The following is a 24,080-nucleotide window of genomic DNA, read 5'->3' on the forward strand; positions in this document are numbered from 1 at the left end:
AGAGTCAATGGCGGCCTAACATTTTTCTTGGAAGGTGAATTTGATTCTTCAAAAGAGTCAAGACACATGAAATCAATTTATCGAAGTTTAGTCAAGCTAGGTTAATCCAATTTTGTGGTTACATTCCTGTAATGTGCTGAGACTGGTTTTCCTGGATGATTTTCTGAGAAAAATTTTTATTTTAGTGAGAGAGAGAGAGATGGACAGGGACAGATAGACAGGATGGGGGAGAGATGAGAAACATCAATTCTTTGTTGCGGCTCCATAGTCTCCTTAGTTGTTCATTGATTGCTTTTTCATATGTGCCTTGACCAGGGGGCTACAGCAGAGTGAGTGACCCCTTGCTCAAGCCAGTGACCTTGGGCTCAAGCCAGCGATCTTGGGCTCAAGCCAGCGACCATGGGGTCCAGTGGCATAGCGAACATAACTGGCGCCAGGGGCACGACACTTTATTGGTGACCCCTCTCCCCTAACTACGCTTCTACCACGCTTTTCTTGCTTGTCTTGGAGACCGTTTGGCACCCCTCTGCGAGCGGTGCCTGGGGCATGATAAGCCCCCCTGTCCCCCTCGCTATGCCACTGCTGGGGTCATGTCTGTGACCCCATGCTCAAGCTGGTCAGCCCACGCTCAAGCCGGTAAACCTCAGCGTTTCGATCCCGGGTCCTCTGTGTCCCAGGCCGATGCTCTATCCATTGTGCCACTGCCTGGTCAGGCGAAAATGATTTTTAAAAAACAAGTTTACAGAATACTGTAAATCAATGCCATCTCTATTGGAATAAGTGCTCAGCTTCTCAGGGAGACTGATTTAAAGAAAACCTCCATGTAGACTTTGTAGAGCTTGTAAGTTGTGGACATGTAGTATTTATAAAAGATGCTTTATGACTGCTTATCAGGGGGTCTGATAGATACATGATTAACTATAGAAATAATTTTTCAACAGAATCAAGTCTTGACATTAAAAGCAAATGGTTTTTTATACCTCCTTGCAGTACTCTTCAAAACAGGGAAATTATTAATTTTTAATTGCGGCCTTGTAAATATATAGTTAAGTCTATGCACAAGGGGTCATTATGATGAGGTACAAACTCCCCTGCCCAAGTAATGAGGAGACCCTGGGCTCTGATTTCTCACTTGCTATTATTTCTCACTTAGTAAACTGGAAAGTTCCTGAACATCTTTCCGTCTTAGGCTTTTGCACTGATAGACAGAGGTGATATTTGTCCTGCCCATTTCTCACAAGTGTTGCATGAGCAGATGAGGCCCTGTGTGGAGGAGAGCCCTTCAGCTGTCTAAACAGCTGAGCCGGAGTCAGAAGCCTGTAGCACCCCACCTGGGGTGGCCTCCTCACCACTTTCTGGCCTCAGACTCATTGCCACGATCTTAGTCACGTGCCTCACCTCCAGGAATCACCACCAGCTGCCGAGACAACAGGGAACAACCCCAGGTGCACTCCTGAGCCCTGCACACACACGCATGCACACACCCCCACTGCCACCTGCAGCCTCCCCTTCCTTTGTGAGAAAAGTGAATGTCACTGTGTCCAACTGGCACACCACGTCAGGGACCGTGCCTTGCAGACAGACACCCTGTGTTCACGCATGCCTTCATGAGACAAAGATTAGTAAACGTGGACCGTGCTGGGATGTAGTTACCAACAAACAAATTACACCTTAGATGAGCCACCTGAGAGCTCTCCGATGCAAAGCACTGCTATGTGCTCAGACGGGTGGGGAGGGTAACGGTGACAACTGTGATGTGTACACCCGGCAGACGAGCATTCATCCATTCATCTGTTCCCACTGTGTCTCTCAGGTCACAGAGCATCGCGGACGTGTCTGTAGATGCTTCTTTCACACCAGAAAAAATCACCCTGTCCAACAAGAATGCTGAGGTACGCCTCAAACTCTGCTTCAGCTCCAAGTTCAGACCCCACAAGCAGAACAGCCGAGTGGGTAAGTGGGCCTGGCATGGTCTGAGCAGAGACGGGTTGGCTGAGAGGGTTTTCGTCCTACATAGAGCTTGTATTTTGAGTTTGTAGCCCAAAAGGAATAGGGGTTTTATTTGAAGACATTGAAACTGCCACCCAGTGAGGTGTTCGGGGAAGGGCTGGTTAGGCATGTGTTTAGGAAGGTGACACTGTGCTGCACAGAGCTGTCATCTCTGTGACACAATCTTGGGCTCTCCCAAGCCTGTCCCTCAAGTGCCTCCTGCCACAGGTCCCTTCCACACAACCTCGGGCTCGCACATTCACACGGGGGACAGTGGCCCAGTTTCAATGACAGCATCTGCTGTAAGGTGGCCACACCGGGACCCAGAAAGAGCTGTTCAGGATGAGCAGCAAATATCACCCCTATTCCCAAGAAATGAGTAAGCATGAAAAGGACAGAAAATAGGAAAGACTAGATAATGTATGCCCGGTGTATTCAATTTTCTAAGTAACCCAGAGAGGCGAGTGCAAGTCTGAGACGTGTCCCATCAGCAGGAGACGGAGGGGACGGTGGGCACCTGTCAGCAGGAACTGTCACCATCCCACACAGACCTATCACGTCGTTTCCAACCACACATCTCAACATCTCACCTTGATCTCAGCTGCCGCGGCGTCTCAGCACATGCCCAGCGGAGTGACTGACTTGTCACTTGACTGACTAGATGACCTCTTTTCCTTTGTTGGTGTTTCAATCCTAATCCCCCTCCCCCTATGTCAGTTTCTGACTAAACATGAGAGACCCGTAGTGCCCACAGGTGTATGGTTAAGCGGCAAACGTGTAAACAAGCTCAGAGGCTGAGGATATGGAGGCAGGTTATTTGTCCTGATTCACCCCAGGAAATAAGTAGGTTAAGGACACAAAGTGGAAGTTAGGGTCACTTCCCAGCACGCTTTCCGTCGTCCCCTCCTCTTCGTGTCTGTTTGGCAGGTTCCTTTCCAGGGCTCAAACCCCGGCCCCCATCTGCACAGCGCCTCCCGCAGACCTGCCGTGTAGCCTGTCCATCCGTCCGTCCGAGTACACGTGATGGTCAAGTTGCAGACCATTCCTCGGTAAACCCTGGGTGGACAGATGTAACAGACAGCAGTGTTTTTCCACCGGCCAGTCCGCAGACTGGTCCAGAAAAGAGTAAACCTCCCTGATGTTGTCTGAAGATTACAGACCCAGTGATCTGAGTCAAATTTACGTATGCTCAGGGTGATTCCTGCCTTAGCGGTCCCTAAAATAATTCTCCTTTCTTCACCAGTCCCCAAGGGTAACAAGGTTGAAAACCACTGACATACAGAGTATAAATACTGTATTTACTGTATATAGGAAAGCTGCTAAAAAAGGTAGATTTTTATCTCACAACAGAGGCGTTGGCACTGGGAGGTGACAGATGAGTTAGCAGACCTTACTGTAGGGGTTATTTTGCAATGTACAGTGTCTATAAAATCACCACACTTCACGCCTGACGCTTACACAGCGTTCCATGCCAATGATACCTACATAAAGCCATGGGAGGTGGGGGGAAAGTCTGTCTAAAAGATTAATTTGGAAAATATAGTCATGGGCAGACATGCCTGGTTGGCCACCTGTGCTGGCATGGAAGCATGGGTTTGTCGTGTGCACCCCCCTTCCAACCGCAGGGACCACACTTAACCCCTTCTGTCGCCACACTCTTGGAAGCGGGCCCCTGCTTTCTGAGAATTTCCTCCTCTTCTGCTCACTGTCCAGCACCTCTGGGTTTCTGGTGGTTTATTGGGCACCTTCTTCTTCCAGATGCCTGCAGGGGCACACAGACAGGCGGTGATTATATGTGAGGCGAGAGTCCCGTCCTTACAACCATAAGCATGTGAACCTGCAAAGTCCGTCTCTGTTATTTCCTGTGTCAGGTTCACACTCCAGTTTAAACTTAGGAACATAAATGTTACTATATTGCCAACGAGGCTCTGTACTTTTTTGTTGTTGTTGATGATGGAGACAGAGAGAGAGGGACAGATAGAGACAGACAGACAGGGAGAGAGATGAGAAGCATCAGTTCTTTGTTGCAGCTCTTTAGTTCATTTATTGCTTTCTCATATATGCCTTGACTGGGGTGGGGGGCTACAGCAGAGTGAGTGACCCCTTGCTCAAGCCAGTGACCTTGGGCTTCAAGCCCCAGCTACCATAGGGTCACGTCTATGATCCCACACTCAAGCCAGCGACCCCACACTCAAGCTGGTGAACCCTCACACAAGCCTGATGAGCCTATGCTCAAGCCAGCAACCTCGGGGTTTCGAACCTGGATCCTCTGTGTCCCTGTCCAATGCTCTATCCACTGTGCCACTGCTTAGTCAGGCCTCTGTACCATTTTTACAAGTTAAACAGTATCTTCATGTGTACTGACTTTGTCTGTGCTATGGCCACCATCCCATCATATTTTTCCTTTGTGGTATTTTTAATTCATTTGATTCTCTTACATTTTATCTATCTTTGTTAACCTCCTTTACATCATCAAAGCAAGAAAAATTATACAGTATTTCTAATAGATATTTTCAAGGTAACAGGTATAATTAATGTTAAAGAAAGTCTATTCAATCTTTAAACTATCAAAAGTAATAAAATAAGCTAGAGTAACCCCAAATAAGGCAATAGATTCTGTGAATAGTATCAGATCTCTCTTAGTGTTAGACATGTGGTCGCAGACTTTAGCTGAAGTTTTCTTATGACATTGGCTATTGATGTCAGCTTTTAGCACATTGGTTTTCCATTTCTTCTTCCCTGGGTCAGTAGTATTATCTCTGTTCTATAGGTGAGGAAATGGAGGTTCAATGAGGTTTAACAAATTGCCTAAAGCCACACAGCTCATTAATAAGCAGAATTAGGATTCAAACCAAGTCTGAGCAAAGAAAGAGATGGCACTGTGGGGTTGCATGCCTTTGCCCACGGAAGCGGCTGGAACACGCCAGGCTCTATGTGTGTTCTTCTGGAGTGTCTCAGTTAATCCTCACAACAGCACAGAACTGGGGCTCTGGTTTCAGAATTTCCTGAACTATATCTGTGGCCGGGCTCTGGCTATGGGGATGCAGGTGAACAACTTTGCGTCTTTTATCCTGTTCTTTGTCTGAAAAAATAGAATGACCACATCTGCTTTCTCGAATTATTGTAAAACATGGCTAAGGTAACACAGAAGAACGGGTCTAGTTGTGGGCACTCGGTAACTTTTGTTTTATTTTTGTATCAATGAGCTATGAATGAAGTTTGAAAACCCAAGTGGGAGGGAGGGATTTTATGTCCAACTTTGTTTGGTAGATTTCCTGCTGACAAGCCTATTTTTCATTCCCCTGCTTCAAGCCCCGTCTCTTTGAACCACAGTTCTCTGTATCCACTGTCACAAGTGCCATGGGCTCTCCACGGTTCACAGTCAGTCAATGTAAAGACCAGGTTTGTATTTCGCAAAGTCAGAGACTTCACCCAGTAACACCCAATAAGACAGGGATGCTTTTTCCTTAAAATAAAGATTCTAGTAATTTATTTTTATGATTTCTTCTCATAGCCATTATGTATAACATGACCATTGACGCGGACCTGTATTCATCCCGAGTCACCTCCAGGGGGTTGTTTAGGGACAATAATGAGAGGGCCCTGCAGAAGAACGCAGTCGTCGGCCAGGCGCAGACCTGCTCGGAGTTCCTCATCCACATACAGGTGAGGCACCCTGCCTCTCTCCTTTTCCCCACGTCTGGACTGGAAATGTCTGAGTCAGAACATGCTTGTCTTTCTGATCCGTGCTTTTCTGTGAGCAGGAAGTACATTTCCTTGGCTCATATCTATGGTCACATGCCCTTATTCACAAGTTAGAAGCGTTGCATTTTATTTGAGATTGCAGCAAACAAGGCTGACAGTAAGATTCCTAAGTATACCAAGGACACCTGTGTTTTGTTAGATGTTTGGCAGGGAGAACTTGCAGCAGACAATACATTTTCATCTTGACATTTTCCTAGCACAGAGCATTGTGCTAATTTTTAAGGCACTGAAGAGAACAACCACAATTGTTTTTGCTGTTGGGTTTCCTTAACTCTGTGAAGGATGGGAGAGTATCAGGTCAGAATGGTTTGGTCCAATCTTAAGCCACAATGACTCTGGTTCAGATGGACTTCTAAAAAAAAATCTCCCGGCCCTGGCTGGGTGTCTCAGCGATAGAATGTCAGCCCAGCGTGTGGAAGTCCTGGGTTGGATTCCCTGGCAGGGCACACAAAAGTGCCCGTCTGCTTCTCCATCCTTCCCCCTCTCTTTCCTCTCTCTATTTTCCTCTCCCACAGCCAAGGCTCCATTGGAGCAAAGTTGGTCCAGGCACTGAGAATGGCTCCATAGCCTCCACCTCAGGCGCTAGAATGGCTCTGGTTGCAACGGAGCATCGCTCCAGATGGGCAGAGCATCTCCCAAGTTGAAAAAATACTTCTCAAGAGAATACTTCCAATAGGAAATTTATTTTACGAATTATATGACTGTTTCCACCTAGAAACCACATAATGGTACTTGACAATGTCATTGAGCCAGGAAACCATTTTTGAAAGAGCTGTTTGAGAACTTTTCTAGAATGGGGCTCTCAGTGTTGAAGATGCATGAGAATTGCCAAGGAAACTTTCACAAGGTCCCTCACCATGACCAGAAACCTGGGGGCTTGAAGCTCCAAGAAATATGCAGATAGAAGGGGCACCCCCAGGTATTCCCAGTACAAATGGATAATGCAGAGATCACATCTCAAGAAACGCAAAGTATAGAAGTTGAAAAAGCATGACATTGGTGCTTAGATGCGTTAAAACCAGTTGTGTATTATTCAAGTTAAATTTTTCTTTTTTTTTTTTTTGTGACAGAGACAGAGAGAGGGATAGATAGGGACAGACAGATAGGAATGGAGAGAGATGAGAAGCATCAATTCTTGGTTGCAGAACCTTAGTTGTTCATTGATTGCTCTCTCATATGTGCCTTAACCGGGAGGCTACAGCAGAGCCAGTGACCCCTTGCTCAAGCTGGTGAGCCTTGCTCAAACCAGATGAGCCCACGCTCAAGCTGGCAACATTGGGGTTTTGAACCTGGGTCCTCTGCGTCCCCGTCCAATGCTCTATCCACTGCACCACTGCCTGGTCAGACCAAGTTAAATTTTTTTAACTGCAAAAGTCTGGTCTGTTTTTTTGCTGGTCAGGAAATGGACACTGGTTTCTGTTCTCTCCTATTGCTGAGCTAAGTGATGGAGCCCATGAAAGATGCAGTCCACAGTGGGGGAATGCTCACGTATAGATCCTGTTCATGCTCTTGTGTCCTTGGGAGGTTCTCAGAGGGCATGCACCATTGTGGCCAGCTAGGCGCTATTGTTTCAGCTAACACACCCTATTTGATACCAGCACTGAAGTGTGTCCCCTGTGCCAGCCCGGAGCCAGCCGGGGAAGCGTCTCCTTGGAGGCAGGAAGCCAGCCTGGTAGCCAGGCCCCTGGAAGGGCTGGAGACAGGAGCCATGCCTGCTTGTGAATGAACAGAGTCACAACACCAGCTCACTTCTCAGGAAAAGGCACATTCGATTGTCAGTGTTAATCCATTTTATTTTCTGCATCGTCCTTTCCCAACAAGAACTTGGGAAGATGTTTTGGCGAGAGGATTGCCAGATGACACTCGCAACCCCATTCTGGAGTTTTCACGGGTTTCGTTAGGAAGCCCCACAAAACCAAAAGGCCCACGAAACACTGCAAGTCTTCCCTCTCTGCGCTAAGCGCAAAGTGGAGGGGGTGTCCTGGGTAGGTGGTCTCCGTCCCTCCACAGTGAGATGTGCGTCCTCTCGGCTGTGCAAGGAGCGGACTGGGACAGCTCCTGACAGTCAGTGGAGCCAGAAATTGGGGCTTGGTTTCAGATGCACTCCCTGGTCCGGTTTTGAAGAGCAGGGTTAGGGCTGACTAAGGAAAAGAACCCTCTCGTCCATCACCTGACAGCCAGCCCTGGGTCCCTTCCTCTTGAGGTCACAGTATTCCCTCCCAGAGACTGGGTCAGGATAGCTAAAGACTCCTTGGTCTTGGTAACAGGAATTCAAAGGACACAGCCAACAACCCAAGAGCCAGGTCCTGATATAGGAGACTTTTAAGCATTAAAACTGGACATGTCATCTAAATAATTGCAGTCCCTTATGGATGCACAATGAGATTACTGATGAGCTTAGGAAAGCAAAGCGGCTCCTGATTGTTACGGATCCCAGTTTTTATGTTTCTTAGTAGTGGAGGGATGGGGAAGCGAGAGCCTTGGAATTTCTGAACAAGACTGTGGGCGTTTTCTTGTTTCAAAGCTTCTGTGTGCTAACGAACTGACTCTGTTCGTGCGTGCATGTGTGTGCGTGCACGTGTGCTTATTAGGAGCCCTCGGATGTTGTCAGTCCCTTGGATCTGTGTGTGAACATCAGCCTGGCAAACCCTGGCACTAGCCCTGCCCTCGAAGCCTACTCTGAGACCACCAAGGTCTTCACTGTAAGTACGTTTTCTCTGCCCAGAATTCAGGCCTGCTAGCACAGCCGCTGCTGTTGGAAAGATACTTAGGACATGGCCTTTAAGTTGTTAATTCTGGAAATGAAACACAATGACTTATGCATACAGTTCATTAGCATGTAATTTCTACAAAGACAGAAATTTTTTTTTTGTCCCCTGCTCTGTTCCCAGCCCTGTGAGCCATGCCACAGTAGGTGGTCAAGGGATTTTTGTTGAGGAAATAATTTAAGAATAAAGCAAACACCTGTGTGCTCACCACCCACTTAGAGAAAATAAAATGTTCTCAGTACCCATGAAGTTCTCTGGATCTCTCCCCAACCCCAGCAGACCCACGGTCCTCTGGCTCCCCGGGCAGGTCGTCACCTTGAACGCTTCATTGACCTGTGCTTTTGTCTCTGATGTTGGTAAACGTGTATCTATTCTGAAAACACTGTTTGGTGTGGCATGGTCCCGAGCTTCATGGAAATGGAATGATACGGCATGTATCTTCTTTGTTAAATGCAAGCGGGTGGGTTGTTTGTCCCACTTGCAGATCCCTTTCCATAAGGACTGTGGCGACGACGGAGAATGCATCTCTGACCTGGTTCTCAACGTCCAGCAGCTGCCGGCCGCCCAGTAAGTCTGCCCTGACTGCGCATAGTAAAACACCGCAGTCGGAGAGCCTCTGACAGTGTTATGTGAATGTGGATGGAGATTTTTCTTTTCTACAAAAGAGATATCCACAACTAATAAAGACGGTTGCATCCAAATTTCAGTTTCTCCCATCTGTCTAGGTATAAAACAATAAGAAATAGAAAACCATTAATATTTGGGTGGTTCCTTTGCCTGCAGTGTGATTAAAAGCAATGAAGAAGAAGACCCATGTACTTACTTACTGTCAAATCATTTTGCAATGAAGATAGTTTCTCGTTAAGCAATTTCTCAGTATTCCAAATCTAAAGAGTTTATTTTAAAAGTGAGTGATGCATTTTGAATACTGACTAGTCTTTTCCCCCCCTTAAGGACTTTCTTTTCTCTTTTTTCCTTTATTTTTTTAACAGAGAAAAACCCTTCATTGTCAGCAACCAAAACAAAAGGCTAACGTTTTCGGTAACACTGAAAAACAGACAGGAGAGTGCCTACAACACTGGAATTGTTGTGGATTTCTCCGAAAACTTGTTCTTTGCTTCCTGGTCCATGCCGGTAAGTGAGGGCACCCTGTGCTCATCGGGGTTCCACCACAGTCACGGTCGCGCTGAGGCTCAGACCTCCCTGCCCTCCGTGTTGTAAGAAGCACTTGGTCCTAACTGTGCGGCTCCCAAATAGCTAAACTGCGTGAGAGCATTGCCTGGCCCCGTGTAGAGGCCATTCCCAGTCTGGGTCAGCTCTTTCCTTAGCCCCAACACTCGGCCACGGTGGCCAGGTCCTTAGCCAACTCCTCAGCCACCTGTGCGATGAGCCGCTGTGCCCTGCACTCAGCTGCTCCGAGCTGCACTTGCTCTGAGAAATTCGAGTCTCACGGCTCAGCCGCAGGGGCTGCGGCTGCCAACATGCCGGATTCTAGCGAGGTCAGTCCATCATGCCAACTTAATGGCTATACCAGGCGCACACTTGACCGGGAATGCCCCTAGGTCCCTCCTCAGTCACCGGGCAGTGGAGAGGAGAGAGCAGGGAAAGGCTACGATTTCCAAAGCAGCTTACCTGTCTGATGAAAGCATTCTAAAATGATTTCAGCCAGTTGAAAGTCAATGTGAACTCCATAGCTTTAGTGTTCTTAAACCTCTTTTGACTTTGGTGTTTAAACTTCCTGTGCAAAATGACAAAGTATTTTAAAGAGGAGTAAAAAAAAAATAAATAACAGAGGGAAACTATAAAAGATTCTTTAAATGATTTAAAATACAAAGAATCACTGACATAGGATTTTTTGTTTTTATATCATGAAAACTATACATTTCAGATATATTAAGAGAAAAGATATATATTAAAGACAGTATTTCCAAATATTGATTTAAAGTCATTTCGTGCTTATGAAATAGAAGAGCGGTGATTTACTTCTGGGGAAACATTCAAGCATTGGAGCTCTCCTTTGGCTTGTGGGGTGTCCTGCTCAGCGATGAAAAGGGCGTATGGGCCACCCAGACAGGGTGCGGTTTCTGAGTGCTGGGACAGGAGAGGACTCCAGGGTGAAGCCACCTCACGGCTGGGGTGCCCACATGCTTGCACACCCTCCATCATGGGCACATGGTCATGTGCCAACCACTCGCTGTTTCCTGGTCTCCTTTAGGTGGACGGGACGGAAGTAAGATGCCAGGTTGCTTCTTCGCAGAAGTCCGTTACCTGCAATGTAGGCTACCCTGCTTTAAAGAGGGGACAACAGGTACGACCCATGCAAGCCCCACCCCCCACACAAGTGTTCGTTCATCTTCCTCATTGGGTGTCACCCTTTACTCAGTAGGCATTGCAGAATAACCAGCTACACAGTGAGAGGAAGTTTGTTTAAATCTGCATGTTTTCTTTAAGTTCCTAATAAAAATCAGATTCCCCCTCACCCCACCCCCACCCCATGCAGTCCATTCCAAAAAGCACGTACAATATGAGAAGCTCTTTTACTCTGAACACATTGTCCAGCACTGGTCAAAGTGTCAGCACAGAGTCCCTGATAAGTAGTACTCATACCAGTACGCAGCGTCCACATTCAGACGAGCGTACGTGCTCGTGATGGGATGACTCACTTCTGTTGGTTGAAAGTTAAGCCCTTCTAATCCTCAAGGGGAGGTCTACTAAGCCAAGTGGACAAATAATGTGTGGTCTACCCATTTGGAAGCTGACAGCGTATAACATTCAGTAGTCAACGGGGGCAGGTTCACGTGGATGGGAAACTTCACCTCAGACCCTGAGCACGGGGCGTCGTCGACTGATGGATGTTAATTCTGTGTACAGGTGATGTTTACTATTAACTTCGACTTCAATCTTCAAAACCTTCAGAATCAGGCCTCTGTCAGTTTCCAAGCCATAAGGTAAAAAACCATAATGAGCTTACGCATGGCTGGCTCTTCTGGTGTTGCTGTGAGTGATTTCCTAATGCTTGCTTCCACAGCGAAAGCCACGAAGAAAACGAGGCCGATAATACGGCCAGCTTCCAAATCCCTCTGCTGTATGACGCCGAAATCCACATAACAAGGTAGGAGGAACGGCGGGCCGCCGGTGACCGCTGACATCACTCCGGTTTGTAACGCGCAGGGCTCGTGACTGCACACTTCTCTCTGCTCATTCTTAACATGAAAACGCTTCCCCCTTGTCAACAAAGACAGAAGTCCAGGGGCAAACTGGTCCCTAGGGAGCCTTGAGAGATTGCAGGTTTTCTAGGAATAACTCTCCAAAGGCAGAGGACTAGCCCTCCTGGCACAAGCCCACGGGAAGTCCCCACAGGCCCTCGCATGGGCTGCAAACCGTCCCAAGATGTCAGAGCGGGGCTTGGGGTGCCAAAGGTTACCTCCACCTTCTCCTCTCTGCCCTTCCCTTTGTCCACACGAGATCACCATCTATCCTGTTCCTGCATGTTGGATCCCCAAGTACAGTGCTTAACGCACAGTAGGCCCACCACAAAGATGGAATCTAGTCGGCAAAAATTAATCCCCAGGTGGAAAATTCCTGACATAGCTGGTTGTGAGTTTCTTCTAACCAAGAGGAAATGAGGCGTTTTCCAAAGGAGGTCACCCGTGAAGAGATGCTTTTATTCCATCCCCTGCCCACCCAAAGCAAGTAAAGCTGAGCGCTGGCCGGAATGGTGCCAGGTGACACCAGTTCTCTTGAATTGTTCAGGGAGACAGATGTCAAGGCCGCAGGTGCGAACGGGTTGATACCGTCACCTTCCCTCTCACTTATAAGTGAGGTGGTATCATAGACATGGACATGCTGGGTCACGGGCCACAGGTGACACCCACCTGCTTGCCTTGGAACCAGAGTTCTCTGCCTGGGTGGGGCAGTTGGGCCACCTCCCAGTGCAGATGAGTGAGCCGGGGGACAAGACATAACAGTGTGTCCCCAAGAAGCCATGTTAGAAGGTGTCCAGAGACAGCAGAACTCTCACCTCCCACCACATCGATCCAGCCCCTAAAAGCCGGCAGCATGGAGAACACCCAATAGACTGCTGAGCAAAAACTAAAAGGAAAATATGGCTAGTGCTCGGGACACATGAGCGAGAAAGAAAAGAATGCTTCTATATCGAGCGCATTGCGAACAGCCAAAGCAGAAACAGAGTGCAGTCCAAGTCCCCCGTCCCTGAAAAAGTCATCAGCGACTGCAGACTTCACTCAGTGGCTGAGTAACTGGAGACAAATGCAGCTAGCTGCAGAGGTGGCCACGACCACATGGCCCAGGGTTTTCTCTTCCTACCTATATTGATTCCTTCTCATCCTAAATGCCTTTTCTTAATACAGTCTTTCTGTGATGCTATGGGCATATATTTTTTTTTTTTTTGGTTTCAGATATATTTACCCCCAAATAAATATAAGATCGGGTGGCCCTTCCCTTTACTAACCACTCAGCTGTGTATATCGGGGAGGGTATGTTGGTCTCTAAGACACTCTGATGTTCTTTTTAAAAAAATGCTGTACAATGTAAAAAGTTTATATGAAGAATTATGATGAAGAAAGGTAAAGTAGCCCCCAAATCGACCACTGGATAATCCCTTTTAATTTTGCTTTTTAAAGAAAGACATTCAGTGCACATGGGTAGACAATCCAAACATTAGAGAAAGATACAGAAAATAGAATCATCCCTTCCCACCTCCTCGACTCACTGCTTAGATGACTAACCCGACTGTTTTAAGAATACCTTCCATATGCAGGGTTTGTTTTTGTACAGGGACATACACTTAACTCTCTCTCTCTCCTCTCTCCCTTTCTCTCTCTCACCCTCACCCTCACCCAAATGGAATGATCAAACTTTTCTGTGCTTTACTTTTTAATGTAATCCTAGACAAATTCCTATCAGGACACGTATATATACAGATCTATCTCATTCTCTTCCTGGCTAGATTGTAATTTACGTTAACTAATTTATAGTAATGAGATGTTTGGATATTTGACATTTTTATTTTGTTTAATCATCTACAAGCAATGCTGTGGGGAGGGGAAAAAAAACAACTTTTAAAAGAAACACCTTTGCAAGCTTTTTGGAAAAACATCCTTCCCGATTCTGAAACGTCACCCTTCGCAACTGCTCTGATACTTACTGTACATGTTTGTGTATGTAGTGCAGACGTGGTGGGCGGGACTGAGTGATGGACCCCCCACCCCCAACGAGTACTGCTAGCTGCTATGACAGATATATGGACCAACACTTCAGTTACTTGAGGAACACGAACACGGGGGTAACAAATGGGAAAAAAAAGGTTTCCTCTCTTTAAAATGCAAAAGCAGAACCTGTGAATCAGCTTAGAAGCTGGCTGTCCTCGGGGACTCACGCGAGCCTCCTGGAAGGCCAGGGAACAGTCCCCCACACAGGCCAGGATTTCTCTTCCAAAGCTTATTGGTTTCCATGTAATGCTCACAGATCATTGCTTCCCCTCATATGTGTAACCTTGACAAACCACACATCAATTGAAGACTTCCTATGACATAGTTTTCTTTTGAAAATTTGGAAAAGTTTTGTGTGTTTTTTTAAAGGAGGCATTTAAAAAAGAGAAAGGCAATATTTTTTGTAAAATTTTAAAAACTCTATCTCAAGAAATGTCCACTATAATTTTTATTTTATTTTTTTCTTTAGGCAATGTAATCAACATCTTATCATTAGGGTAGACTAGCTGGTGGGAGTAAATACTGCTTCTCAGTCTTCTTCCCCTCCTCCCTGTCCCCAGCCCCAGTGAAGCTGCCTGGGTTGGAACCCAGCCTCAGAGTCCCAGAAGTGAGAGCAGGTGCCCAGTTACATTCGTCTGACTGGTTCTGCGGGGTGCCCCTGACCTGGTCACCTCTCTGCACATGTGAACTCCAGAGGGCAAGCCCAAGCAGAGAGGTCATACCAGTCTAGTGCCTACAGCTTGCATCTGATAAAACCTCTGGGTCAGCCATTTAAGGGTGGTCTCTTCCCTACTGAGGGAAACAGACTGACCAACCCAGTTCAGACCAAAAGCAAGGAGAATTTCTGTGGACCTAGAGAAGGCACGGAAGGAGAAGCAGTGAAGACAGGTGCATGTCCTGTCTCCCGGGATCTGTGTGACCAGTGCTGGTGCTAACGCCTGATGCCCTATCACTGTGTTGTAGCCATACCCCGTGACAAGCTCTCCAGCAGATAGACCCATTCGTCCATTCAACAAGGACTAAGTGTCCACTATAGTAACACCCCAGTCAGTATTATTGCAATCTTGACCAGAGTTCCATGATCAGTTCTAAAGTAGTGCATTTTGTTATTTTAGAAATGTTACAGTACAGAGGTGCCCAGCAGGGGGATCATGAAGGCAGGGGCCCCGAACAGAGTCTGTGTTAGCCTGAGAGATGTACCCTGGGCCAGTAGCCCCGTAGCATGCACTTGTTTTCATTTGGTGTTTTCGTGCCTAAATACAAACTGCTTTCGCTTGTAACATAAGCCAGAGGATACTGAAGTGAGAAGAGAAATTGTAAGCATCAAGAAGAACAGCAACACTAACATGTCTGGCTTTACAAATCTCATCCCACAGATCTACCAACATAAATTTTTATGAGATCTCCTCGGATGGCCATGTTCCGTCTACTGTGCACAGTTTTGAAGACATTGGTCCAAAATTCGTCTTCTCCATTAAGGTTGGTTATGGGAGCTCAGGGGGAAGGGGACAGGAAGTGAGCCCAGGAAAGAGAGGAAGAAAGTCAAAAGAAGTTGAGAGAGACTAGCAGGTCTCAAACTTGAGATCACCTGGGGGACTGGTTAAAAGCCAGGTCCCTGGGCTCCATCCCAGAGCCTCTGATTTAGGGTGGGTCTGAGGATATACTGTATATTCCTACCACATCCCCAGGTGACACTGAGGCTACTGGTCCAGCTGCCGTGCTTTGAAAACCACTAAGATGGACCACAAATAAGTAAACGGCTAGGCACTGTGCCATTGTGTGTCCTGGGTAAGAGAGAATTGATACAGTCTGAAATCTACAGAACATTTAACATAATGGTGTTAATGTGGGCAAAAGTCTCTAATATAATTAGCACGCCAATTTATCCTTAGAGAATATTTCTATTTGAGAAGCTTACCATTTGTGGACAACTATGCACTTCGTAGCCATGCTGGGTAGTATCTAGAAATATTTTTAAGTCGGTTTCTATTGTCTATTAGTATAAGCAATTATTAGTCTAAAGATGGTTATCAATTATGTAAAGAGAAAGTAATTTGTAAAAGTAACTATTTTATAACATTACAGAAACTTTGGAAAGTAAGGAGAAAATTCATCCAACCACCCTGAGTCCATACAATTTTCTTTTGTCCATTTCTTACTAGTATGTTTCATCGTAGCAACCCTACAATTTGTTGATTTTTTCTTTTAAAGATCTTTAAGAAAACCTTGCTTTGTGATTCAGATACTGGAGTTTATAAAATAGGCATGGTTCTTGGCAACTATCTCTTTAAGGAAACCTTTAGTCGATTAGCAGCAGCAATAAAATAACATGCATAGAGAGTGTAATAAGTGTCAGCCTTTGTATCGAGTGCCTCTGCTACCTTGACCCATTTAATCCCAGGTCAGTTATAAGGTTGGTAAGGTTACTATCCCTATGGGTGTGACTTACAATGTTAGCAGCCAGCAGGGGATGTGCACTGGCTATTGCTGAGCAGACTCCCTATCTGTGGGGTCAGATGCTATACCTGTGCACCCAGACAGAACTGATGATTGTCCTGATGAGGAAAAGGAACCCTATAGAGACTCCCACACTTTGCCCACGCCACTCTGCCAGTCAGGGTGGGACATCATGCCCTGGTGGCCCAACTCCACATGTCCTTCACCACCTCCTAGGTCACAAATTATTTGATGGTTACAACTGTAAATGTAGCGGTTTTTCCAAGAGGTGAAACTATTATAGAGCCCGCAAGTGTCGCGATACAGCACGGATGTGGTTTCTTCCGGACTCAGCTGTGCCGCTAACTAGTTAGTTGCCCTTCATCTCCACCAAGGTTATTGCAGCGTGTGCGTGGTGTGGCGCTAGAAAAACAAAACAAAAATACTAAAACCAGAACGTTTCCTCTCGTACTGCGCAGGTGACAACAGGGAGTATTCCAGTCAGCATGGTGACTGTCCTCATCCACGTCCCCCAGTACACCAAAGAGAAGAACCCGCTGATGTACCTGACGGGCGTGCACACTGACCAGGTCAGGGCAACCGGACTGGCTGTGACAGTGTGCACGTTCAACGTGGAAACCCCCTCCCCCATGAGGTGGGGGCTGTCACGTCTGACAGGGATAGACGGGACACGGAGAAGACAGCCTCTGTGCATCCTGGGAGCCAATGAACTGAAGTGGGATGTCTGAGTCTAGGGGGCAGAAATTATTCCTGAAGCCCCGGGGTGGCCAGGTGGAGACCGACTTTGCCAGAGCCCTGCCCCCGGAGAAGGTGGTTGGCTGGGAAGTGCAAGGTCGCACCCACACCAGAGACGACTTGTTTACAGGCTGTCGTTGGCTGGTCTTCAGCCTGTCAGCCTGGACGTGTGGTCCTCACCCCTGGCTGTCATGCCAGTCACTGTGGCCTCTTTTTGAATAGAGGGATGCCCCCAGTCACCGCAGGCTAGGCTGTAGCACCTGTGTTTGTTTTTATAGTAACCTCCCCTCACCCACAACGTCAGTGGCTCTAACATGCCTGGGTTGAGAAGCACTGACTTCCAAACCCCTGACATCGGCCCCACCATTACCTGGCATTTACTTAGCTGGTTCTAATGTCATTGCTGTGGTGTGTGGAGGCTACTGCAGGAACCCCTGAAATGGTCCCTGGAAGAGAACCCTGAATTGAATCGTGCACAGTCTCTTGCTATTGCAAACCTGTCTCATCACAGACGGGCTCTAAGTCGCACCCGGAGCATTTGAGTACTTCCAGGTGAACGTAGTCAACGGCGAGAGGTGTGGCCAGGCCAGCAGGGAAGCAAGCCCAGCGTCCCGCCCCTGCTCCGACCTGTGGCAGTGGGGTGGCCTAACAGGGTGGAAGGGGCACTGTAAACTGCTTTGCTTCCTAAGACTGATATGTCCCTTTTTGTAGGCCGGTGACATCAGCTGCAATGCCGAAATAAACCCACTGAGAATAGGACAGACATCGTCTTCCGTGTCTTTCAAGAGTGAAAATTTCCGGCACATGAAAGAATTGGTGAGGACAGGTTAATGTGGTGACAGTTTCCTGTGGGCATTCAGTTGTTGACTTACCTGGAAATGAAGGCTCTTCCCAGCTACCCGCATAGCATAGATTCTGTTTTGCCTTTGATGACCAGGATGAATTAAGGCTTAGAAATACCTACTTGGGTCTGGATTAAATTGTTTTTACTTCATGATGGGTGGGGAAACAGGAAGAAAGGGGGGTGAAATTATTTCTGGTTACTTTTTAAAAAAAGTAATTATGGTATAATGATAGTATAAATGTAGTTGCAATCTAGTATGTAAAAATTCCCAGTAGAAATTCTTCTTAGGGTATGCCAAAATAATATACCTCTCAGCATTTTCCTAGTTTTTTTGTGAAAATGTTTTGATATTTTAAAAATGGCAATTGGTAAGTGGAAACAACCTAAAGCAAACATGACAACACACACACAAAAAACTATAAAGAAACTAAAGTTCCCCAGAAATGTAACAGTTCCCCACTAGACATTTAACCAACAGCCTCCTCTATGCCTCTCAGCGATCCTTCACGAATAGATACAGGTGCATACTGTTACATAAGTGGACCATGCTACCTTTTTGGATAGGCCAAGATGTCATAGACTTTTGAAAATTAGACTTTATTTTTTATAGCAGTTTTAGGTTCTCAGCCAAAATTAGTGCAAAGTACAGAGATTTCCCATGTGCCCCCTTGCTCCCACATAGCCACCGCCTCCCCCATTATCGGCCTGCTCCCACACACATGCTGGAGTGGTACATTGTTTCAACCGATGGACTTGCATGAACACATAATCACCCCGACCCCATAGTGTGCACTAGGCTCACTCCTGCTGCTGTAGATTCTGTGGGTTTAGGAAAAGGTCTGACGACAGGTACTGGGCATTATACAGAGCTGTTTCACTGCCCTGAAACTACCCACCCTGCCCGCCCTCAGTCTGATCTTTTGCCGTCAACTTTGTTCCTTAACCTATGGCAGGCGTCTTATCAATTATGTGTAAGGACTAAGTTGTACTGCTTTTTTGCAGACATATATTCAGTTATCTGCCTAACTAGTGCATTGTTGATAAACACAAATGAAGTATTTTTTAATTGTTTTTCACTGTCAGAAGTAGTGGGCGGACAGGGCTGGAGTGCTCTCCTCCACACAGTTATGACTACCTCCCGACGCCTTCCACACAGACGGGGAGCGCCAGGGCCAAGGGTGTGTGCACAGCCATTTGGAGGCACAGTGAAGAGTTAGGGCTGCTCGTCGTCCCTGGGACTGCCTGCCCCCCGCCCCCGTGTTCTTACTGTCCTCTCTGTCTTTGTAAATTGTGACGTTTCCTTTGTAAACCCCACACTAAGCCTCTCTCTCTCCCTTCCCGGCCATGCCACCATGAAGAACTGCAAAACCGCCTCGTGCCGGAATGTCACCTGCTGGCTGAGGGACCCGCAGGTGAAAGGCGAGTACTTCCTCAATGTGTCCACCAGGATTTGGAACGGGACTTTCGCGGCAGTGAGTACCAGCTTCGCTTGCCGGGTTTATGGCGAGCACAGAGTCGGGAGGACTTTGCTGTAGGGGAGTTCACGCCCTCTGGCAGAAGTGGCTCTGTCCCCTTCCTTGAACTCTTAAGTTGCCTGACTGTCTGAGTGATCCCAGAGCAACCGGTCAATGAGTCTAACAGGACTCCTCTGCGTGCCGGAGCCGGGGACCCAGTCTGCCCCCCATTTCACCCGTTCTCTGGTCAGAGCGGCATGTCTCCAGCTGCGGTCATGTCAGCCTCATGAGAAATGCCAGACAAGTGCCAAGGTGGCGTCAGCCTGTTTTTCTACTTGGCAGGTGTGACCGCAGCCGTATCTGTTTTCAGCAAGGGTGTTCCGAGCCAGGGCTTCGGTCTGGAATGAAAAGCATAGGGAAGATGGGCTCCTCCCTTCTGACAGCACAAGCGGCTCTGATGGAGGCGGCAGAATAATTCATCTGAAACTTCTGGGGAGGGGGTGGGGGAGGGGCTTCTGACTCCTGTGGGTTTTATTTAAAAAATAAAACAAATCAAGCAGTCCTTACGGTGCTCCCCTGCCTGAGCCCCGTTTCCTATCCATGCCCTGCTGTGCACTTCTGTGGCAGATTAGAGAGCTAAGCTCCCAGCAAACTTGTCACTGGGGCCAAAATATAAGGCCTATTCTTGGATAAAGACATGCTAGAATGAGGGAACTCCTGGGAGGCAGGGGAAAAAGAGAAGTGGGGGTGGAGAAGAAGGAACCCCACACACACTGAGGGTTCCTTCTTGCTCCCTTTTCTGCTTTCTCGTTCGTTGCACGTGCTCTCGCGCCTTGAGGACCCCCAGGTCCCGCACGATGTGAAGTGTGCTCTCAGTCACACGACCTTCCCAGATGTGGAGTCTGGTGCCCTCTCTCACTGGCTGGCTCTGGGCTCCCTGGGTCTGGGGAACAAACGTCTCCATAGCAGCAGCCCTGCCCGTCCAGGCGCCGAGTCCTGCAGCTCTGTGAAAAGCATTGGGTGTCTCGAGTCTGTTTAAAGATACATCACTTAGTAACTGTCAGACTTTCTAAAGGACCTGCCCAAATGTGTTCAGGGAAAAAACAGCTTCATTTCTGGGAACAGAGTTCTGAAGAAGTGTAATATTGAGGCTTTTTCAGCATAGTTACGATGGTTAACCCGAGAAAGCCACCTGACAGCATCGCGGCCCACAGCCCACACATCTCCCTCCATGGTGGAAGGTCAGGAGTTCATCACTTGTTTCGGCAGCACAGTGGAAGCTCTCTGACCACCTGGGAGGTCTAGTCTACACAGGGCCTCACTTCCTGTGTCAGAACCCACTGCCTTCCACCCTCTTCCTGATGCTCTGCCAATTAACATTACACATAATTTCATCACCAAGTGTGGCTTGGGCCTCCAAACTGATAGATGGCGTTGCTGGTGGCCATTTGTACAAAGCCCTTGTTGAATGCTAGTTCCTGCACCCTCCCGGGTATGCGCAGTCTGTGCGCCTGCCACAGCCTGCGACCCTGCCGAGGAACGTCGTGGCCAGCGTTGTAAGGAAGTTTTTTCCTCTTTAGTCTACAGGGACTATGAAACCAGCATTCACATAAGTGATAGGATTTTTTTAATTAAACCATTATCAATAACTTTTCATGTTGCACCAGTGAGATATGCTTTATAGACCGGAGGTCACGGTCAATGTATGACGCAATCGTCCATGTCGAGAAAATGAGGAAAAGTGATCGGAAACTGTGCCAGGGGAAGGAAGTCCCATGCCCACTTTCTGAGTATGCAGCCTGGTTCTGACTCCCAGACGGAGTTTAGCAAATGGCCTCATGGAGCACGCAGCGTCCTGTGCCCCGGTGACTGGGGACACCGAGTCCAGCAGCCAGAGCACATGGAGACAGTTCTCAAATCTGTATCCTATTTCAGTGTAAGCATCAGGCCCAACGTTAGCATTATAGAGAAGAGAACACACACGAGTGATGTAGCCATTGAAAAATAGATTCTTCTTTTATTATTATTATTATTATTATTATTATTGTAATGAGAAGCAGAGAGGCAGAGATAGACTCCTGCAAGCTCCTGACTGGAATCCACCCGGCACGCCCACCAGGCAGTGATGCTCTGCCCATCTGGGCCATTGTTCTGTTGCAGCTGGAGCCATTCTAGCATCTGAGGTGGAGGCCATGGAGCCATTCTCAGCACCCGGGCCAACTTTACTCCAATGGAGCCTTGGCTGCGGGAGGGGAAGAGAGAGACAAGAGAGGAAGGAGGTGGGGAGGAGTGGAGAAGCAGCTGGGTGCTTCTCCTGTGTGGCCTGGCTGGGAATTGAACCTGGGACTTCCACACGCCAGGCTAATGCTCTACCACTGAGCCAACCGGCCAGGGCTGATTTATTTTCCTATAATGGATCCAGAAATGCATGTAAAGTTTTTTTCATATTAGGTTACTAGAAAGATCAGCATAAAATATATGTGCTTTCTATATGCCTGCCCTAAATCCAGTATTTTTTATACAAATGCATAGATTAGGAAATCTGATTCAGATGAGTCATGTTACACAGCATGACAAAGGTTCAGGGTGTCTGCTGTGGACGGATATGCACAGTTGAGCTCAAGTGTACTTCTAAGCAGTATTGTTTTACATATATGTTCCTAAGAAGAAAAATTCTCTCTCCGCTTATCTGATACCCCATCCCATTATATCAGTTAGGTCAGTAGATAAATATCGTTTGCTCTAATTTTTCCATTATAGTCTACGTTCAGTATTATTTTGTATTGGTCCCAGCTCTACAGCACAGTGGTGAGACAATCATAACCTTTACCAAGTGTCCCCCAATATTTCTAGTACCCACCTGGCACCCCAAACAGTTAATACAGTATTATTGACTACAATACATTCCCTATGCTGTACTGTACACCCCCATGACTGTGTTCCAATTATCAATCTGTACCTCAGTCCCTTCCCCTCTTTTACCCAATCTCCCCCAGATCCCCTCTCCTCTGTCAAGCATCTGTGCTCTCTGAGTCTGTTTCCATAGAAAATATCGAGTTTGCAATTTTGCCCTGTGTCGCAAACGTAAGTTTCTAGAATTCTGCACCATGGTTGTTCCCAGTTAACGTCATTGCTACACCCTTTCCTGCCCGCCTGTTCTCAGTGACCATCACCCTGGGAGGAGCCTGGACCTGTGACTCCACCCCCCACCCTGGCAGCTCCTAGGCACTTGCTGTGGGGGCCGGTGACCAGTCACTGGTTTTGGGACAGTTTCTGGAGTCTTCAGATTGGCTGGCATTGGCTCTGGTTACTGTCCGCAGGGAAATGAACTGATAAGAAAGACGTCAAGCGTCATGCGTGAATTCTGCCAGGAGAAAACCTCTGCTTTCTTCTTCTGTTCCAGTCTACGTTCCAGACCGTGCAGCTGACCGCCTCCGCAGAAGTCGACACCTACAACCCGCAGGTCTATGTGATTGAAGATAACACCATCACGGTGAGCGCTTCCCGTCCCTGCCCCCAGGTCACAGAGGCTGGGCCAGCCTGCCACCTCCGAAGACGTAGCGTAGGGACACAGAAGCAGCTTACTGACACTCAGAACATCGCAGGCTTATTAGGCTGAGCTTTTGGAGGGGGTGTCTGCTCCTGGCCCTTCCCACTGCCTCCACGTGGGCCAAGCTGGATCAGCAGCAATCCCACACAGGGCACCACACGAGGCACCCCGTCGCACTGTGCCCCGTTCTCCATGGTGGACCAACACCCCAGGCCTCCTCCCACCTCGAGCCAGCACAGAGCAGTCCAACTCTTAGCCCGTGAAACCCACGCCATGCTTATTTGAATCAGCTGTTATGGTCTTTTTAAAGAGCAGTGCTGAAGTATGCTCAATAAATAAGGCATTTATTAGAGGGCTTTTTTAGTGGTAGACCTTAGCTAGACACTGACGCTGAGTGAAATGTCCATTCATGGGATCTGACGGTCTAGAACACTGTAAATGCTCCCCTTGATTAAAAAAGAAAAAAAGTTTTGCAAAGAAACGTGCTTTCGGAGAAAACAAAGGCTGCCTGTTCTCAGAACTGGCACGGCCCCTGGCCCCTCTGTCCCAAAGCTCTGGTGAGCATGGTTTCCGTGCCTAGCTATCTGCTCGCAGCCCTGAGCAGTTTCCTCCCGAAGCTTTTGTTAGAAATTGGAAGGCGGTTCAGGCCTGGTCCCCCGAGGCCAGCGTGGCCTCGGCTGCAGCCAGCGGCCTATGAACTGTGGACCTCTTCTCTGGCCCGGAGTACAGCTCACCGGGCAGCTGCCCCACCCGTCCCCGGGGGAAGGGACTCCACACCAGAGGGGATGCTTCTCTGTCTCTGGACCCTCTACCGAGGAGGACCACACCCGCTCAGCAGAGGCTGGGGCGTGGGAAATCAGGAACAGAACCGAGGGAAATGCAGTCCACAGTGTCAAAGTGCTGTGACCATAGACTGGGCGGCAAAGCACTATGGGTATTGTTTTAAAGTTCATTTTAAAAGGAATATGGTGCTCAGAGAATACCTGGACCTTTGCTTAAGTTTGCAGGGTGTTTTTTTTTTAACCTTTTGTTTTTAGAAAGATGTATTAAATAAATAGTATTAATTGAAAATTCAAATGAACAATTGTAATGAACCTTTCAGGAGCTTTTTCTCTGCCTGGTTTTCTCTAAGCAGTACGGATCAGCGACAGAGGTCAGCTATTCCTCCATTGTGACTGTGAAAGTAGTTATTGAATCCAAAGAAAAATTAGGTAATTTTCGAATAATATTTGGAATCCAAAATAATAAAGTGACATATCCCTATAGGTAAATATGTGACTTAAATTT

At 47.5% G+C, this 24,080-nt stretch overlaps 1 protein-coding gene across 2 annotated transcripts in view; it reads left to right on the forward strand.

The window, feature by feature from the left end:
* Positions 1-24,080, forward strand: part of ITGA2 (integrin subunit alpha 2) — a 92,946-nt gene that overhangs the window by 63,033 nt on the left and 5,833 nt on the right. Inside the window, exons 16-28 of one of the 2 annotated variants that reach the window (XM_066240713.1) lie at positions 1,814-1,953; positions 5,504-5,655; positions 8,346-8,456; positions 9,007-9,089; positions 9,515-9,656; positions 10,738-10,830; positions 11,394-11,470; positions 11,551-11,634; positions 15,130-15,232; positions 16,669-16,779; positions 17,657-17,761; positions 19,148-19,261; positions 22,647-22,736. In XM_066240713.1, the coding sequence (XP_066096810.1) occupies positions 1,814-1,953; positions 5,504-5,655; positions 8,346-8,456; positions 9,007-9,089; positions 9,515-9,656; positions 10,738-10,830; positions 11,394-11,470; positions 11,551-11,634; positions 15,130-15,232; positions 16,669-16,779; positions 17,657-17,761; positions 19,148-19,261; positions 22,647-22,736 (1,405 nt within the window). Of the gene's footprint in view, positions 1-1,813; positions 1,954-5,503; positions 5,656-8,345; positions 8,457-9,006; positions 9,090-9,514; positions 9,657-10,737; positions 10,831-11,393; positions 11,471-11,550; positions 11,635-15,129; positions 15,233-16,668; positions 16,780-17,656; positions 17,762-19,147; positions 19,262-19,585; positions 19,712-22,646; positions 22,737-24,080 lie in introns of those variants that run through there. The other variant, XM_066240724.1, reaches the window with a different exon arrangement.

This window comes from Saccopteryx bilineata, chromosome 1 (assembly GCF_036850765.1).
Source record: "Saccopteryx bilineata isolate mSacBil1 chromosome 1, mSacBil1_pri_phased_curated, whole genome shotgun sequence".
Taxonomy (NCBI): Eukaryota; Metazoa; Chordata; class Mammalia; order Chiroptera; family Emballonuridae; genus Saccopteryx; species Saccopteryx bilineata.